The sequence below is a fragment of the Haliotis cracherodii genome, unplaced genomic scaffold (assembly GCF_022045235.1).
Source record: "Haliotis cracherodii isolate W230 unplaced genomic scaffold, xgHalCrac1.p SCAF_10, whole genome shotgun sequence".
NCBI classification, from domain to species: domain Eukaryota; kingdom Metazoa; phylum Mollusca; class Gastropoda; order Lepetellida; family Haliotidae; genus Haliotis; species Haliotis cracherodii.
Genome location: NW_027266265.1, coordinates 48,500,100 through 48,520,692, shown reverse-complemented (window position 1 = coordinate 48,520,692; position 20,593 = coordinate 48,500,100). Strand labels below are relative to the sequence as shown.

At 38.7% G+C, this 20,593-nt stretch overlaps 2 protein-coding genes across 4 annotated transcripts in view; one reads left to right on the top strand and one right to left on the bottom strand.

Moving 5' to 3' along the window:
* LOC139454470 (RAB11-binding protein RELCH homolog) overlaps positions 1-20,593 on the top strand; it is a 190,794-nt gene that overhangs the window by 92,178 nt on the left and 78,023 nt on the right. The window lies entirely within an intron of this gene.
* Positions 1-20,593, bottom strand: part of LOC139454471 (galanin receptor 2a-like) — a 66,923-nt gene that overhangs the window by 26,869 nt on the left and 19,461 nt on the right. Inside the window, exon 1 of one of the 2 annotated variants that reach the window (XM_071236196.1) lies at positions 16,029-16,490. The exons of the other annotated variant lie outside the window; for it this stretch is intronic. Within the exon in view, the coding sequence (XP_071092297.1) occupies positions 16,029-16,056 (28 nt within the window). The 5' untranslated portion in view covers positions 16,057-16,490. Of the gene's footprint in view, positions 1-16,028; positions 16,491-20,593 lie in introns of those variants that run through there. 2 annotated transcript variants of the gene reach the window in all.

The window sequence follows — 20,593 nt, the reverse complement described above, 5'->3', positions numbered from 1 at the left end:
TAACTAGGGGTGCAACGATACAGGAAGGTCACGATACGATACGTATCTTGATATTCTGGTCACGAAATGATACGTATCTCGATATTCTGGTCATGATGCGATACGTATCTCGATACGCAACGATGAAAAAGAGAACTCCCGTACGCCAGCATGTATTAAATTTCAAGACTTCAATCATGTCAGGAATGGACCTTTCATGATTTTGGAACAGTCAAAATTATTTTATTATAACGAAGACTACTTGTCAAGCTTCAAAGTGGAACCTTCTCTAACCCACTGTCAAAACATATCAAATTTCAAAACAGGAGGAAACTTCAAAGTTCAAACACCAGAAAATAATCAATGCACTTCGCAGTGTGAATAGTTCAACTTCAGGTTCTTTTTCAGAAAAAAATAAAATGTCAACATTTTCAGGGACCGTGATACGCTCTCTTAACGGAGGTGAAATCGTAGGGGGTAGACCAACACAACAGTACATGCTCTGCCTAACTAACACGACCTACGATGTACGCTTCAGAGTTTGAAAAAGGATTAGAATATTGTAAAAAAAACATATTTATCGAGTGTTATGCGCTTTTGTAAAAAAACACATCGTATCCCTTCGAATTCAGGTGAATAAACAGGCATTACAAACCTAGTCAATACAAATATGAAATTTGATATAAAACATCACTAGACATGATGATTTACCATTAACTTTCTATTTCCTGCTCTCCAAGGCATTGTTTTATATGCAGAGAGTATGATTATCGTGTGTATCGTCTCATAAACTAAGCCCGAAATAGCAACCAGCTGTACACACGTTTTCTCCCAATCTACCGGTGATTCAGTTAAAACATACCCAGTGATATAACTTCAAAAATTTAGATGCAATGGTCGGAAGAAATTGTATCTGTAATTATTGTTTTCTCAGGAATAACATATTTCAATACCGTGTTGCAATCTGACCGTGGTTGCTGTAAATAACAGGGAGTTGTGTGACCTACTGATCACTTCACAAACGATTTTGCCAATATTAATGTAAACAATATTGAATGAAATTTTGGATAAAATATATTTCAAAGATGAGTCCAGATATACAATGAACACGTTTTTTAACCAGATCGTATATTAATAGGATTGAATTGCGTACTTGAGTTCGGATTTATTGACTGGTATTTCCGGTGTTCCCTGCTCGCGCTGATAATGTTTTTTTGTGATTGGGAAAAACATCCTGTCAGTGAAGAAACTTGAGCTTAATAAAATGTAAGTAAGTTTTGGGAGCAATGTGTTACCACGCTCTATAACAGAGGTAGCGCTATATTGAAGTCTGCAATAGCCAGGAAACATTGTACTAAGATGTGCATTCCGTATCGTGGCGTATCGTTAAATAGACCCACATGTATCGTGTATCGTGTATCGTATCATTGGTCAAGTATCGTGATGCATCGGAATATCGGTGTATCGTTTCACCCTTAGTTTTTTGGCATTTTTGAATTTTAATCAGGCTGCAACCTTCATATATTCCCATTTTTTCACCATCTCTTCTGAAAATACAAGGTCAGTGTAGCTTAAACTTTGTATGAATGATGCCACCTTTGGTGCCATTAAAAAGTGCTCACCGAATTTCAAACTAACATTAAGCTTAGCCGCCATTATTTTTTTCTAATTCATGTGATCTACAGAGCCTTGTGGCTCCATAGACATATTTAATTAAATTGTTTTACTCACTATTGCTATATTTCATCATTTGTTGGTCGGTTTAGTGAGAATTATTGTGCAGGTTGATTAATATTAGTTCATTAACATGTATAACAATATACATTTATTTTATTTAATGAGTGTGTTTTTTTTGTTGTGTTGGTTGTGTGTTATATAAACATGTTATTGAAATTCTCACCAATGCATGGAGATATTAAGCTATCCAATTATCACTAAAACCCCCACCTGGTCTGCATAGTTTAAAAAATGTTAATTGACTGTCATGACAACTGTATGCGTTGAACGGATCACTGACAATTTGTATGATTGAAACTTTATGTTATTTCAATTAAATATTTACCTGTTATTTTATGCACCAAACATAACATAAAACAGGTGTGATAGATCGATGGCCATGCACACAACACACAAATATGGCAGCGGTCTGTAAGTAATTGGGTTTGGACCAGACAATCCAGTGATTGACATCATGAGCATCTATCCACGCAATTATGATACAATGACATGCATCAACCAAGTCAGTGAGCTTGATCCCGTTAGTCACCTTTTAAGACAAGCATAGTCTCCTTTTACAGCAAGCATGGGTTGCTGAAGACCTATTCTAACCCCGATCTTCATGGGTTTCTTCATCAATTGCACCATACTTGACACTGCCAGCTGTAAATGGTCAGTGTGCCTGAGGTATTTCTCTATGAGAAAAATAGATTTTGTACCACAGAGCACATGCAAGTATCATGATACATATCGTATCGTGAGCAAGGTATTGTGATGCATTTTGAATCTCACATTTTGTATCGTCCCAGCCCTAAATCTTTTGTATGTAGTCTTTGGCCACTGCAAACATCTTATAAAGAGAATGGCCTTATCAGAAGAGATGTTACGGTAAATAAAAGCAACAAAACCCTTTCCATATTCATTATGTAATAATACAGACAACAAAACCCTTTCTATATTCATTATATAATAATAAAGACAACAAAACCCTTTCCATATTCATAATATAATAATACAGACAACAAAACCCTTTCTATATTCATTATATAATAATAAAGACAACAAAACACTTTCTATATTCATTATATAATAATAAAGACAACAAAACCCTTTCTATATTCATTATATAATAATAAAGACAACAAAACCCTTTCTATATTCATCATATTATAATAAAGACAACAAAACCCTTTCCATATTTATGATATAATCCTTTCCACTTAGCCACAAATATCTCTGCCCAAAGCAGAGTCAATGGAACGATTCTGACTATATCATGAGCATGTGTTCATGAATCACTATGAAATAATGATGATACCAGGTATTCACTAAAAGGTGAGCATTAATTTGTTGCCAGTATATACCTGGTGGCTAAGCTGATTCCTATGTTCTTCTCAAAGAATATACACAAGACAATCTTGTGAGGAATATTGTTTGGAATTGGTCCCCTGCAGTCTATCTGGTCCTAAGATGGGTCGTGGTTGCTTGTGTCTCATCGTCATGTGTCATCGTCGTGTGTCATGGGGTGGGACTTGACACATACTTATCACCCTGTGGATTGTCTGGTCTCGACTTAGTTATTTGCAGGTTGTCGTCACCCATCAGGTATACTCACCGCCAAAAGAAACGCGAACCTGAGAAACATATAGATGTATGTACATTAAGAAAAGATGTTTCCAATATGTACAACATAATGTCAAAACTAATCATCAGTCAAGTGTTTCCACAGTGTCTTTATTCTTATCATGATATGCTTCACGTGGTTTCCAAACTTTACTCGCTAATCCTGCACGAGACAAATGGTGGAACTCGAGTCATGAATCTATGACATCACTTGTGATGCATTTATAAGCAACAGTTCACACAACACCAGTATGTTCGTTTGTGCATCAAACCAATGAAATATCTCTTGAATATTAGTAATTCTTCATATATTAACCAACATGTATGGTATTCATGGTTATTTTTGGAGGTGAGTATATATTGATGAGTGCGGCCTTCAACGTCAATTGAAACAAAACTTTGACATTAGCCTTGTGGCTAAAGTTACAGACTGTGAACTGTTGAATATTTCGTCATAAAACATCTTATGCCAAGTTTAAAGTGTTCCTTTTGTTGAAGATTTTTTGTGTGAAAATTTACCCTTGAACTATGTATTTTAGTTTCTTTCATGGAAACAAGTTTGACTTGGAATCATCCAAATGAAGGTTGAGATTCCATAAAATATTAATAAATATATACGCAAAGAAAAAATTAAGCACTGCCTGTATATTTTACAATGACTGGTCCTACGAATGTTGGCATTGAAACCCTGATAATATAGCCTTGGAAAAGCAACTGTGGTTTGCAAAAAGACACCTCTGACAATAAGAAAATATAAAAAAAAACTTTATCCTGTTTTGAGATTTTAATTATGATTCTAACAAAAACTCAGAAGCACTGTATTTGTGCCAAAACAGTAGCCCCAGTAAGTATGGAGGTGAGTCAGGAACACAATTCCACATTGTGATTGATGATGAAAAATGTCATTCTCAGTCCAAAAATGACAAATTATCAATAGTGAATAGGGTAAACCCACCACATGCTCGAATGACGGATTCATCACATCACTCCAATAAGTAGTCTGATCTGCTGAATGGGCAACTGCAGCCATACCCAAAGTGCTTCCACCAATTGGGCCAGAGTCTGTACCTGTGGGTCTAGTGCCTGTCCTCAACCCCCCAAGATGTCCGAAATATGCTCCTTGTGTTCAGGTCAGGGCTCATGGCAGGCCACAGCAGTGTCACCACAGCATCATTCTGGAGAAATGCTGTTACTGCTCTAGCGTTGTCATCCATGTACACAGTTTGGATGGCGAGTGTGTCACAAAATGTCACAGGAACATTACATGGTCACCATTGATGTTTCCTTGGATGGTGACAAGATCCAGCTTACAATTGTGTGACAGGCAACCCCAAACTATTACCGAATCTCCACCATATAGAGTCGCAGGTCTTATGTTCCTGGGTGTGAAGGCCATATTTTTATGCCTCCAAACCTCAATTGGCCATCCGTGACATGGACCAGGAACCAGCTCTCCTCGGCCCAATGGACCAGTAACCAGCTCTCCTCGGACCAATGGACCAGTAACCAGCTCTCCTCGGACCATGGACCAGTAACCAGATCTCCTCGGACCATGGACCAGTAACCAGATCTCCTCAGACCAATGGACCAGGAACCAGATCTCCTCAGACCAATGGACCAGGAACCAGATCTCCTCGGACCAATGGACCAGTAACCAGCTGTCCTCGGACCAATGGACCAGGAACCAGATCTCCTCAGACCATGGACCAGGAACCAGCTCTCCTCGGACCAGTGGACCAGGAACCAGATCTCCTTGGACCATGGACCAGGAACCAGCTCTCCTTGGACCAATGGACCAGGAACCAGCCCTCCTCGGACCAATGGACTAACGGACTCTTCACCATACATTCCAAGCTCTCCAGCTCTTAACGAATTCTCCGATGAAGATCGGCAAAGGAGGGACGCTTGATTGCCCTTCTGGACTTCATTCAAGCCGATTTCAGTCAACTCCCCACTGTTCTGTTGGACATCTGTCTATCAGGTAACCATTGGCGCTTCAGGAGATGTTGCAGATAGCTGATGATGTATCAGCCGAAGCATGTCATCACGCCTTGATGTCTTGCTGGGTCTGACCGTGGCAGATCCTGTACAGCATTGGTTTGTCTGCGTCTTCATACCAGTCTGCTAATTACGCTATAATGATACCCTAGTTGACATCCTATGCTTTTGTAGGTCATGCCTGTTGTATGCATGCGAATAATATGCCATCTTTGCGCCTCTGATAATCTTCTTTGTGCCCTATTCACAGACAATGCTTCAACAGTGCAATACAGTGACCTTAAATAACCACAACTGCGGCAGCTGATACTGCATTTTGAAAAATGCATGGATAACATGCTGCACATGCATGTCATGCTCCAGTGTGACATCACAATTGCCATTGTACTGTCCTATCATTGGACCAAACACTAGTCTTTACATATTCATTACGAATTTGCAGTTGTTCTTAATGGAGATATTTCAGTATTAATTTTATCCAGGGGTGCTTAACTTTTTTTTATTGTGTATATATGTGCAGGAGAATATGTGATTAGATGACTCTTGTTGCTCAAAGAAATACCTAAATATGTGTGCAGTCTGGTATGGGTTGATCACACTGGAGTGCACCGGAGCGCACCGGAGCGCACCGGTACACACTGGGGCGCACTGGAGGACAATACACAGTACAGCAGCTTGAACCCTTCTCAGTTTCACTGACATTGGGGCAGTTTGTTTGCATCATGCACAGAAATACATCATCCACATCGAGTTTGATATTGTTTAGGAGTTCATCATTTCCATATAGTATTTGTTGTGTACATGGTTGGCAGGTTGGATATATGATTAAGCAGGGAGGAATGTGCTAAGTCTGGATAAGGGAGGGGGGCATGGGTGGCCCGTGATTCGCTGTGCAGCGTTGCGTCCCTTGGGCACGCCAGAAACCTATGATTGTGAGTTCGAAACCCGGTTCACCGTGATTATGTTTCTAGGTTTGTCAGCACCATACCCATGCTCGTGGGTTTGACCGAAGTGGTAAACGTCTGAGACCTGCATCACTTCGGGCTTTCCTCCCACATTAAGCTGACACGCCGCGATGTAACTGGAATACTGTTAAAAGCGGCGTTAAACCTAACTCACTCACTCACTGGATAAGGGATGTTTTGTTTCACATAAGGATATAGAGTCATTGTTAAACATAGGATATAAAGTCATGTTGTTATACATAGGATGTAAAATCATATTGTTGTACATAGGATATGTAGTAATGTTGTTATACATAGGATATAAAATCATATTGTTCATAGGCTATCTTGTCATATTGTTATACATAGGAGAATATGAAGTCATGTTATACATAGGAGGATATGAAGTCATGTTGTTATACATAGGATATAAGATCATATTGTTCATAGGATGTCTAGTCATATTGTTATACATAGGAGGATATAGAGTCATTGTTATACATAGGAGGATATAAAGTTGTTATTGTTCATAGGATATACAGGCAAAATGTTCAACAGGAGGATACGGAGCCCAAACCAAAGCCCGAAGCCCAATCTTTCAATTCGATAATTAGTAATAATACCTGTCTGCATGAAGATATGAGGGCACTTCCTTTGCAGGAGGCAACATCAGATGACAACTGTGTATGATATAAACCAGTCGGTATGAATGGAGACTTGATACAGGCATTTTGAACAATTGTTGGCATGGAAGGTCAAATTGATGAGTCATGGCGTGACAGATTGGCTATAGTAATATGAAGGAGATCGAGTTGTCCTTAATTCCTTTTGAGGAGAATATATGTACATAACACTTGAAAAAGCTTTTCAGAGAACATTATTTGGGGCATGAACTTGGAGTGCAGCATGCATGACTATCTCCCTTCTATATTCACATACACAGTTCTACCATCTATTGAAGCTGTTGTAATGGCGTCTATGATGTCTGGATGGTGTTGTTCGGACTGAGCATTCAGTTTTTGCACTGATTGCATCCAATTACATTTAATCAGAGCTGTACATTTATGTGGTGTTTCTTTTGAAAAGGAAAATCATTTGAATATTGTCATGATCACAATATTTCCATGTCTAACATATAATGGTGAGGAATTATTTGCTTATTCTCATTGTTTTAATGACTTTCAAAATTAAAGTAATTAATCGATCGATGTTTTGCTGTTTCAACTTTGTGATTGACATGCTATTTTTTCTTTGAGGAAGGTAGTGACAGCGAGATGATAGTCATCTGCACATCTGCTTTCACAGTGCTCTCCTATTGACGTTAACACATGTGTGGTGTCTTCGGGATAATCAGGAATGATGAAACAGTGATGTAAGGTGTTGTCATTGATCTTGTTTAATACATGTGTTTAGTTGCATGAAGTAGAAAATACATTCACACCAAAAACAAGTCACTGCTTAATTGGCTTAACTCTTAACTACCAGGGCGGTCGGGTAGCCTAGTGGTTACAGCGTTTGCTCATCATCCCGAAGACCCGGTTTCGATTCCCGATATGGGTACAATGTGTGAAGCCTGTTTCTGGTGTTCCCTGCCATGATATTGCTTGAATATTGCTAAAAACGGCGTAAAACCATTTTCGCTCACTCCAAACTGCATTGATTCCTCATGGTTGATCATCTTAAACCCATGGGGATTCCAGTTTGATTCGGTGCTCTTAAACGTATTCTTGTTGGGGGCAGGCTGGATTTGATTGGTAAGTGACTTGGTGCGTACTCCAGTGATTGTTTGGTCATGACTTGAGTTTGATTCCTGACATAGAGTGAATCCAGGGATGAGAAATAACTGCCGTTGCGCACCAAATTTGTTACTGCAAGGGTCAATTTTGTGATACATGCCATTATAATATAAGCACAAATCATATACTTACCCAGACCCTCTGTTAACTTTGTATGATTTTCTTCAGAAAAATATATTCTCATCACTGAGAATCTCACCCAAGAATATATTGATATCAAATATATCAATAGAATATCACTTGATCTCACCCAAGCCATATCTCCTGTGAAGCCTATATAACTGGTGTTTCTGTCTGTGCTATTGTTATGAGACATGGTCATTTGGTGAATGAAAACTCACATTGGAAATCAAAATGTTCCTCCCAATAGGAATTTTAGGCAGAAGTTGTCCAAAGTATGACTGGTTGTCATAAGATTGGACCATAATGAGGATCAGATGGTCACAAAGTATGACTGGTTGTCATAAGATTGGACCATAATGAGGATCAGATGGTCACAATGTATGACTGGTTGTTATAATATTGGACCACAATAAGGATCCTATGGACACAATGTATGACTGGTTGTCATAGGATTGGACCATAATGAGGATCAGATGGTCACAATGTATGACTGGTTGTCATAAGATTGGACCATAATGAGGATCCGATGGTCACAATGTATGACTGGTTGTAATGAGATTGGACCATAATGAGGATCAGATGGTCACAATGTATGACTGGTTGTCATAAGATTGGACCATAATGAGGATCAGATGGTCACAATGTATGACTGGTTGTCATAAGATTGGACCATAATGAGGATCAGATGGTCACAATGTATGACTGGTTGTCATAAGATTGGACCATAATGAGGATCCTATGGTCACAATGTATAACTGGATGTCATAAGATTGGACCATAATGAGGATCCTATGGACACAATGTATGACTGGAGGTCATAAGATTGGACCATAATGAGGATCCGATGGTCACAATGTATAACTGGATGTCATAAGATTGGACCATAATGAGGATCCTATGGACACAATGTATGACTTTGGTGGTTGCATGGCAACATGTAATGAAGGTTCCTTGCCTGGGCTGTACTCTTATAGCTGCCTAGATAACCAATCAAATATTTGTAGACTGCAGCGATGAATCTGAAATATTGCTGTGGTGTAAAACAACATTCGCACAACATCCACACTTGCCAGTCAACTTTCAGCAAGTTTACCATGCCAGACATCATCACTCATACTTTTTACCAAAACACCAGCATGACACTAATAGAGGCGAGTCGGAGAAAACGGCAAGGTTCAAATCAGAACATAGTCTGTATTGTCAGCCACGACAAGAGGCTTCTATCTCGACACTATAGAGTCGGTGCAATGGATAAATGTCTTTCACTGATAGCATTGTCCCTAACTGCTTTTTAAAAGACTTTGAGTTGCTACAGCTGGACTTATATTTGATCAGATTAGATAGGTAGAAGATCTACAGTACGACAACCAGGGTTTATTGGACTTATTTAAATGGCTCCAGCTATCAGTTGGGGGAGCTCTATGATGATTACAGTATAGGTCAGTGGGAAGTCATCCATCATGTCGGCCATAATTGTGATTAGTTCGAGTTGGTTTATCGTGATTTGTTGAAGTTTGTCTTCCTTCATTGTCATTAGTAAAATTGTGTATTCCATTACAGTTAAGGCGAAAAGGGTCTTCATTAACTTGAGACTAGACTCTGATGTAAGACAATGTGTCTTTGTTTCATTGCACCCATGAGGATCCAGACAGAATAGGTCCCCAGTACTCCATTCTTGGTGTGAGAACCAACTGATGAAGATCAGGAGGCACTATATGTAACTTGGGTGATTGCATGGTATGGCATACCTGAATTGTTGCTGAGTCTGTCAACCACTGGTTTAATCAATCAATCCATCCATCCATCCATCCATCCATCCATCCATCCATCCATCCATCCATCCATCCACCAATCAATCAATCAATCAATCAATCAATCAATCAATCAATCAATCAATCAATCAATCAATCAATCAGGGTTTATGCTGTTTCCAGCACTATTACAGCCATATTGTGTGGCAGGGACACCAGCAATGGGCTTCACACAAGGTATCCCTGTTGAGAATCAAACCCAGGACTTTGGCATGACAAGTCAATTCTTTCAGCACTTGGCCACCCCAGTGCCCCAACTTCATTGGATACTATATGACGATGAGGCTTCTGCCAACTTGAGCAAAGCACATGTTACACAAACCTATTTTCATTATGTTCAACTCTGAATTGGGGATCTGATAGACATGCAGTGGTAATGGATTCTAATGGTGTTAATCATTCATTACATAATGATGAAAACAGTGGCTAGGACACTTGTACTCCTTTAAAGGTCCCTCTGATGCCTAAGTGGCCAGGACACTTTTACTCCTTTAAGTGTCCCTCTGATACCAGGAAAATGGCCAGGTCACTTGTACTCCTCTGAGTGTTTCTTTGTTGCTGAAATGGTCAGGGCTCATAAAGGGTTTTTCATATATGGTACAAGACATTGATAAGATTTTGTGAAATAACACGCGAGAATCGTGTAATCGTACCTAAATTCAGTTTTAACGACAACAATGTTTACAGTTCTTTTTATTTAATTAAAAGACAATGTACCGTTCGTAACAAAATGAACTTTAAATTCAATTCTAGGGGCATCTGTGAAGTATATTTTTAATAAATAAGATAAATAACTGAATAAAGTACAAGTTAAAGAAGCGCTACTAAAAGAGGGATATGTCAGAAAGTCATATTTCCTAACCATTTTGGAAGCAAGAGACAATTTGTGTTTTGACGGTGAAGTGCAGTGAATGAAAGAAGTCTGGAGGACATGATGGACGTGCAAGGTAGCATGTTTACTTGTCATCCTGTGTTTATAGGCTGCACATGTGTTGCCGGCTGCAGGCTGGATGTGGCATGGTTAGATGTGTAGATTCTGACAGCCTCCAGATGATATAGCTATGTGCGGAACTGGTTGTGTCAGGTGTGTTCAGTGTTGGGGGAACATCAGCGCTGCCAAGTATTGGAGGAGACGCAGCTATGTGCTGTCTCGGCATGCCCACCTTGTTATGTTACTTACATATATGGAACAGCTTTCAATGAATTACTGCAGCAAACCAAAGTAAAGACACTTGTTTTGTCAGAAAAAGCTATTGTTTTTATGTTATTTGGAGATTGGTCTCTTCCTTTTTTAATTGGGAAAGTGTAATTGGAGGCCAATGTTAAAAACACTATTATATCAAGGAAGCAGTTGTCAAAATAATAGTTTCGTGTCAAAAGGCAATATTTTTAAATGTTGTTTGGCAATTGTTTTCTTTTTTTATTGAAAAGTGTACTTGGAGGACAATGTTAAAAACAATATTGTATCAAAGAAACAGTTGTCGAAATAATTGTTTTGTCATAAAGGGCAAACTTTTTTGTTGCTTGGAGATTGGTCACTTACTTTCAATTGGGAAAGTAGTAGTTTGAGGACAATGTTAGGCAACATCTTTTTTATTTCTTGCTTTACAGAATTCAAACTCATTTCAAAAGTGAGGTAGCTTGGCCAATTTAAAAATTAAAAAAAGCCTTAGAGATTTTTTTAACTTAAATTTTGTCCTAAAAAGTTAGGTAGGTATAAAAAAATTATCCTGGAGTAACAAAATTAAAACAACCCAATTTTTCAAGAACATTTGATCATATCCCTTGTGCACAAATGGCAATGTAACAATATTCATGTCATGGGTGGAAATACATGAAAGACGCTGCTATTTTGGCAACATGGGCAACGTTTAACTCTTTCAACACCAGCCAACCAGAAGATTACTGCTGTGACCCCAAGTTCCCCGAGACTCTTGTGTGATAGATGAAGCCAACATCAAGGAAATTATCTGTTTGTAAAACATCTTTGCTTCTGCATGTTTGGCCATACACTATTTGAAAGGTCTAATTAATCCCATTGTTTATAAATATGAAAGTTATGTTATTACATTATTTTGATAATTCATTAACAAATAAATAAAGTTTGTTTTAAATAAAAATAATGTCAGCTAAAACATTCATAATATCCAGATTAAGGACCAATGAAGCGAAAATTTAACGAATTTCGGGAAATATAAAATTTCATAAAATCCACTTATTATCTACCTATTTCTTTTTTATTCTCATTTGTTTATGTTGTCGGAACATTATTTTAAAAAGAATTACAAATAATATGTCATCACCCATTTCCCGATGATAGTGGCTGTCCGCTCACTAACATGAGGAAATACCTCCGTTTTCGAAGCTTCGTATGAATAACACATACGTCAAAGGCTGCCATGTCAGTATACATTAAAATAACTTTTATTGTTTCACTGACATAACATGCTACAAGGTTCGTGATTGGTCAAATTTATGCACATGACCTAAGCCAGCCAATCAGATTACAGCAAAAGCACTGTCCTCGTGTATGATCATTTTCAGACTTTGACGAAAGGTTTGGGTTAAATTATGTTATTCTGAACGTTTTAAGCATGAAATAGCGATCTATATTAAAAATATGGAAGTTCATTGATGCATAGTGCAAGGTTAAGAGCTGTGAAAAAGATTTCTTATGCATATATTTTGGCATTAAAGACATCGTGTCCGAGCCGAGAAATCGAGGCGGTGAAAGTCATTTGACTTACATTACACGCGATCGCAGAAAAGATGGAAATAATAACTTAGATGTCAGTTTTAACTTTTAGATAGATCTATATTTTTCTATATTTTATTACTTTGTATAATATATTTAAAGATTTGCTTGAAACATCTTTATTTTGCTGTTTGACATGTTTGATGAGGATCCGTTGTCGAAGTGTGTCCGAGAATTTTATTTTCAATAACATTGCAGGAAATAGTGAATAATATTTTAATCTATTGATAAAAAATGATAAAATCAAATGGAATACTTATTTCAGACATTGTGAAATGTGATAGATTTAACAAATGAATGATATGACAAGTAGGTTAATAAAATTATAAACTATTTTGACGTGACTTGGACGGTCTACCCTGCGGCGTCTGGTGACTCGTGGCTTCTTGGCTGGTGTACCGGCCAACACTGTTGAACAATTTAAACTGGTCACCACTGCGCTTTGCGTTGACAAGCTTTGATGGTATTAGAGAAGGATCCCAGCGAGAAATATCAGAGTGACTTCCCTTTGCTTTACGCTTGTCGAGGAAATGAAATTTTTTTGGTTTGGACTTTTTGATGAAAAGATCGGCAGTAGTTAAAAAAAAAGGGTAATTTAAATATACTTTTTAACATTTGGACTTTAAAAGAGCCACGCACCTGTAAACCAAGAAATAAGAAAATTTTCGCCATAACAATGTTATATCAAGGAAGCAGTTGTTAAGCTAATTGATATGTTGTAAGGCCTTCCTGTTTATATTACATGTTTTTTTTAAACCTTGATTATGGACATATTTAGAAGGACAATGCGGTAGGAGGACACAAAGTTTTGGACAAAATATGCACCAAAGAATGAGCTGAACATTTTGGGTTTCTTTTGTGGTCCTACATTAAGAAAAACACCAGATGTATTATTTCCTTTTGCCATCTTATCCCTTTCTGTTTGGGTTTCAAAGTTTCCACTGCTTGTAATTAAGAGTTACAACTGAACTTCACAGTGCCATCTGGCCCAAGAGGGTGAAAAAGAACTGTTTTGGTGATCAGCAGCGATAGGAACTAACATCTTTAGTCCACTAGTCCTTTTGATCATAACACATAGAAAAACCCTTAAAAGTGGCAAGTTTCTACTTGTCCTTGTGATGCCTTAATAACTGAGCAATTTGGCAAGGATAACAGGACTAAAAATTTAGTGACAATTTCTACTGCTGGAGCAGTAGAAGAAAGAGGAACTCAGATGCAATTTTTTATCACTAAAGAAGGCATGGAGTAGTAAGGACATTTAGGACTTCTATGACTCTTAAACAGTTGGTAGGGTATACAAGATATTAAAGACTAATATATGGGTATGGCTTCCTGTTGTTCAGATTGAGTTTCTGGTGGTGTTGTACAGTCGACAGCAGTACATATTTGATGGTGTATATACTTGTATCAACATGCTGGGAACACTGTACAAGTAGCATCACATCTCTACTTATGTAATTCTGTAGATGTCAGTTTGATTATGTCTGTTTTTTAGCCTGACCTTGTACTATATCACATCTACAATTCATTGTCAAGATTAACTGGATTAAAGGTCAAGTCATGTTGAAAACCCTAATTTTGGCCATAAGGGTAGATTAGATCATTTGACAGTATTACATAAAATCACTGAGCAAGTTGGACCAAGCTAAATTCTCAAGAATTACTGGACTGACAGCCAATGCTGCAATATGAAAAAATTTGACTGTCAGCATTGTTTAAATGCAAATATAAAACGTCAACGCAAGAGACTACCAGTCTCAATTATCCTCGAAACAGAATCCAAGGGGCTTCACAGGAGAAAAGGCAGTGCAAATTATGTGAATGGATCACTGAGTGTAGGCAGTGTAGCATGATGAACGTACTTGGGACGTGCACAGTTCAAACATCCCCAAATCACATGGTTAAACAAAAACATGTCCACAAAATAAACAACAAATATTTATCTTGACTGCCATTGTAATCATATTGAAAAATTGATTTGAACACATTCCTAGGCAATAAGTATGTATTGCTGTCGACTGTATATTGAATGTCACCTACTGACATGACGTAATGGTATCATTCTCACTTACTCACTCACCCACCCACTCACCAGTCTCAATTATCCTCGAAACAGAATCCAAGGGGCTTCACAGGAGAAAAGGCAGTGCTAATTATGTGAATGGATCACTGAGTGTAGGCATGTCCCGCCCTACAGGCAGGAGCACCTCCCACTCACACAATGTGCAATAAAAAGTATGGTTTTTTTGCCTGATGCTGCACATGTAAGGGGACCACCTCCGTGGTCTAGTGGTAGAGCGTCCGCCTGGACAGCGGAAGGTCCGGGGTTCGACCCCAGCCGCGTCATACCAAAAGACGTTAAAAGATGGTACTTGTTGTTACCCTGTCTAGCACTCGGCATTAAAGGGCTAAAACAAGGACTGGTCGGCTCAGAGTCAGTATAGTGTGTCTGAGTGGGGTATTCATGTTAAACTGCGGCATGGTATCTCAGTGTGCTAGCACTATAAATCAGCATCAGTCCGGACTAGTACAAGGAGCCACACACACACACGTGCATCACGTCGCTATATAAGTACAATAATCATGAACGCGACGTTAAACCCAATTTCACCTCGCTCACCTCACCTGCACAGGTAAGTGATCTGTCAGCACAGGTGAATTAGTCTCAGTGTTTCTGTGTCGAGTGAGCTACAGTGCTGTGCTGTTGAGTGAGCTTATGTGTTGTAGCATGATGAACGTACTTGAACGTGCACAGTTCAAACATCCCCCAAATCACATGGTTAACCAAACACATGTCCACAAAATAAAAAACAAATATTTATCTTGACTGCCATTGTAATCATATTGAAAAATTGATTTAACACATTCCTAGGCAATAAGTATGTATTGCTGTTGACTGTATATTGAATGTCACCTACTGACATGACGTAATGGTATCATTCTCACTCACTCACTCACCCACCCACCCACCCACCCACTCACCCACCCACTCACTCACTCACTCACTCACTCACTCACTCACTCACTCACTCACTCAGTGTTCAATCTGAACAAAGTCAGGGAAACATGTTGACAGGAATAAGAATAGTCCAACGAACTAAGAAATATGACACCCCTCATTACATCACATTCACAATCAAATAAATTGGAAAGATCATAGTGACTCTCATACGCCTCTGTTGGCAGGTATGTCTCCCGCAGCAGCCAGCATATTGATCCACTATGCAGTGTTATATACACATGTTATTGGTCATTAATAAGGTGTACAACAGCTTGTGCTTACCTGAGCTATCAAGATGCAGATCATACATAATCCACAACACCTGGCAGTTGACCAGACGCAGTCAACCTTCTGTCTTACACAGAGGAGACTGCCGACACTTACTGACGGATGGAAACACACAGAGAAAGTTTCAAACTTTGGAGACAAAATGTATTCATTGAAAACTTAATTGTAACTGTTCCTCCAAATATGCTCCAAGTTTGCTGGTTGGATAATGTACAATCCATTAATCAAGTTCTTTTGAAACTTTATGGTAATAACAGGATTTATATAATTTCAGTAGAAATCAATTTGCTTGAGGTAAATCTTCAAAAGACGTCAGCTAAATTGCCCCATCAAACTGTCTTCCCTTGTAAAGTCCATACGTCTGCTACCACTGTTCTGCTGCCTGTCTGCTCCTAGTACTTCACATCTGCCACCTCTGCTGTAATGCACTTCTGCGTCCAATACTACACGTCTGCCACCAAGTACTGCACTGCAGTTTCCACACTCACTGAACACATGTGTAGTCGAGTCTAGCAGCTGACGGTGCTACTGAGTGATAACCACTCATAACACTGCTTGTTCCCATTGGACCAGGCACAAGCAGGCTGTAGTGAACAGTGTGCTTCCTTCTCCACTGTCCCGGTAGTAGGAGAGCATGTCCATGGAGGCGATCAGCCCAGTGCTATGTAACTAATCCTGTATCAGCAGAGCTTCAAGGTTTGGATACACAGGAATACAGAAAAGTGGCTACACTCATCTCAGCATGAATAGCAATTTTTGGTTTATCAGAACTTGATGAGCTCCCATGTGATGTAATAAAATGTATTGTTCTTGGTGTTAACATTATTATGTGCACATCAGTCTTGTCAGCACAATGGGTTATTTATGAAGAAATCTGGGAAGTATATATATTTATGAAAGAAATTGGATAAAGTTGGGTTTTTTCCTTGCTGTTGATTCATTTGGGAGACCGTAGAAATTTAATTGCTTCTCCTGTCAACCGTCACACCAATGTTAAAGGATGATGCAGTTTCGGGGCATATCGCAGATGTAAGCATGGCTGATAATTGAAGTTGTCTGTGTTACGGATACGGGACCAATCTTTATGGGAAATGTTTTGGGATTTCAGTCTTAGAAACTGTACAGTGTTTCAGATAGATCGAAGGTACTCCATACGTGGTAGAAAATATTCTGATGACAGTCTTGGATTTAGGGACCATGTTTCAGATGGGTGACATGGCCCAAGCTTGATAGAATATGCCCTGATTCCATAATCTTTGAACTACAGGGACAATATTTCAGATGGGTGACAGTTGGCCCAAGCTTGGTAGAATATGCCCTGATAACAATCTTGAATTTACAGGGGCAATATTTCAGATGGGTGACAGTTGGCCCAAGCTTGGTAGAATATGCCCTTGATAGTTGGCCCAAGCTTTGTAGAATATGCCCTGGTAACAATCTTGCATTTACAGAGACAATATTCCCGGTGGGTGACAGTTGGCCCAAGCTTGGTAGAATATGCCCAGAGGATTTACAAGGATCTATGGGGACAATGTTTCAGATATTTGGAAGCTTGTTCTGGATTGATAGATCTGTGGTAGAAAATACTTAGATTCCAATTCATTATCCCTCATGGACATAATTTGAGAGGTGGATGGCCAGGCTGGACAGCAAATGTCTTTCTCCACTCTTAGCAGACTTCTTTGCCCAATGGTAACACAAGTGTTGATTGTTATTTCATAGTTGGTACTATTTCAGCTATGTCACAATGGTAGACTCACTTTCAAATAACCAAACCAGTGGTTGATAGCGTGAACACCAACACGACTTGAAAGTACCAATACTTTGCTGTGTGGTAGCCTTGTGGTTAAAGTGTTCGCTCATCACGCTGAAGACCCATGTTCGATTCCACACATGGTGTGAAGCTCATTTCTGGTGTCCCCAGATGCGTATTCCTGGAATATTGCTAAAAGTGTTGTAAAACTATACTCACTCACTCATTGTGGAAGGAAACTACAAATTTCATGTATAACATAACTAAATAACTAATGATACATTAACAGTCTTCTAACCTGACAATAACTGAGTATCTGAAACAGGAATGTTCTGCTATATTTTTGTCAGATATCAAAACAGACTTTTACGTAGCATGGTAAAAGTAATGTGTTGGCGGGTTTTTTTTGACTGAATGTTCAACTCTCTATTTCAACCTACCACTCGGGAAATGTAACATTGAACATGAGGCCCAATCAGATAAGGTAGAGCAAAAACAACATGTCTCGAGTTAGAATTTGCAGGAGATAGTCTCATCATTATGATGGATGTAAACATCACAACCGTTTTTCACTGAAGGTCCTTGTGGTTGTTTATAAGCAGGCTAGTCTTCACATTCACATGCAATGCATTTGTGGATAGCAAAAAGGATAAAAAATACTCCTTTCAAACTGGTTTGATGGGAATGAAGCTGTGGTTTCCACTCCAAAGCATCCTCCGAGGCTAGATGCACAAGTGAGTTTGTAGACAGTTTAATCATAGACTGTCAATGGTGTTGGCCCTTTCGCTGTATCAGGCTTCTGGTCCTCCTCACAAGATACCCATGTTCAGCAGTTGCCTAAAGAGACGGTCTCATTTCATCTAACATTGTAATGAATCAAACACGATCACGTCTGTACATGCTTGATTATTCCTGGACCTTTCTGTTTAAGTGTTTTGTTATCCATCAGACATGATTAGAATGAGTGTTCCAATATCAACCAACACTCTCTTTTTGTGACCCAGAGTTCAACTAATTCAAACCTTTAGAACCTAGCTTATATCAGTAATTAGATTCTCCCAAATAATATCGTCTGCTGATATTCAATTTAACCCCCAAACTCCAGGTTAAATCAAGCAATAATACCTGCCTGAAATCATTGTGTCTGCTTCCACATCTTAAATATGATCTACCAGGATGTGGAAATGTCCACAGGAGGATATGAATATTTCCACCAGAATGACATGGATTATAAGAACATATCTACCAGGATGATAGGGACATATCTACCAGGATGATACAGAGATATCTACTTTGATGATACAGAGATATCTACTTTGATGATACAGACACCTCTACCTGGATGATACAGACATCTCTACCAGGATGATACAGACATCTCTAACAGGATGATACAGACATATCTACCTGGATGATACAGAGATATCTACTTTGATGATACAGACATCTCAGACTCTACCAGGATGATACAGACATCTCTACCAGGATGACACAGACATATCTACCAGGATGACACAGACATCTCTACCAGGATGATACAGACATATCTACCGGAATGATATAACCTGATGGACTGATCTTCAAGGCTCACATGTCCAGATTTAGTAGGATAACATGGCCAGTGCAGCAGAAGTGTACAGATAAACTGTTTGGGAGGATCGTGAAAATGAAAGTTATTTTTGTATTAATAAGAAAAATCTGTTCACGAGTTAGCTTCAATTACATGGCCACCGTTTGAAGTTTATGAGACAACAGCTGTAGATAACTACTTCAAATCTGTTTTGTGAAAAAAACGGCATTATCACAAAAAATCCATTGAGAGATAGTCATCACATGTTTGTTTTAAATAATTATTATGATGTCTTTCATGTGGAAGGCAAAACATATCAAGCACTATCAGCATATAATCGCAGAATATCTAAATGTGTACACAGCATTATCCTGATCAAATTTCAGGTAAAATAATCACTTTGGTGGGCCTTGGCATATTAATGATTTATAGTGCAATGTCGCATATGCAAGGTTTTATAGGGCTTTAAGCCTGAATTCTATTTATAAATATTTCATTGTTACCATGCAGTCTTGCTGAGGATTATGAACAAAAATTCTTCTTTTCACTCAAAATGTGAAGCTGCTCAAAGACAGCCACAAACCAGTATGATAGACGGGTTGCCTTACAGCAGTGGCGCATTTGTTACCTGCGAGGCATGGGACAAGATATTACCATGCAGAGCTAGGGGAAATCTGTGTGCACAAATATGAGGTGACAATTACTGGCACATGCCGACTAATGAGTGAGTGAGTGAGTTGAGTTTTGACAATGCTTTGAACAGTATTCTTGTTATATCTTACGTGTCAGCTTACTATGAGAAAATAGCCCTAAGTGATGCAGTTCTCAGACATTTAACACTTTGGTGAAACCCATAAGCACTGGTATGGTGCTGACACACCTTGAAACAAAATTGGAATGAACTGGGATTCAAACCCACAATCATAGCTTTCTGGCATGCCAAAAGGACGCAACTCTGTACTGCGAATGCAGTGCTTTAGACGACCGTGCAACACATGACCAGTTTTACTGATGAAATAATGGAATTAATATAACTAAACCTACCCAAAGAATAATATAGACAGTGACATTTGAAGCTTATTATTTTCAGGCCAAATGATCGCTTGATATCATATGGAATTTATTTATTACTTGATGAATCCCTAACTGTTTTGTTTTGCCTGCTATGGGATACGTAATGGTGAGAGGCAGGTTTTGATTACAGGATGGTCTATATGTGTACATAACAGCTGGTAC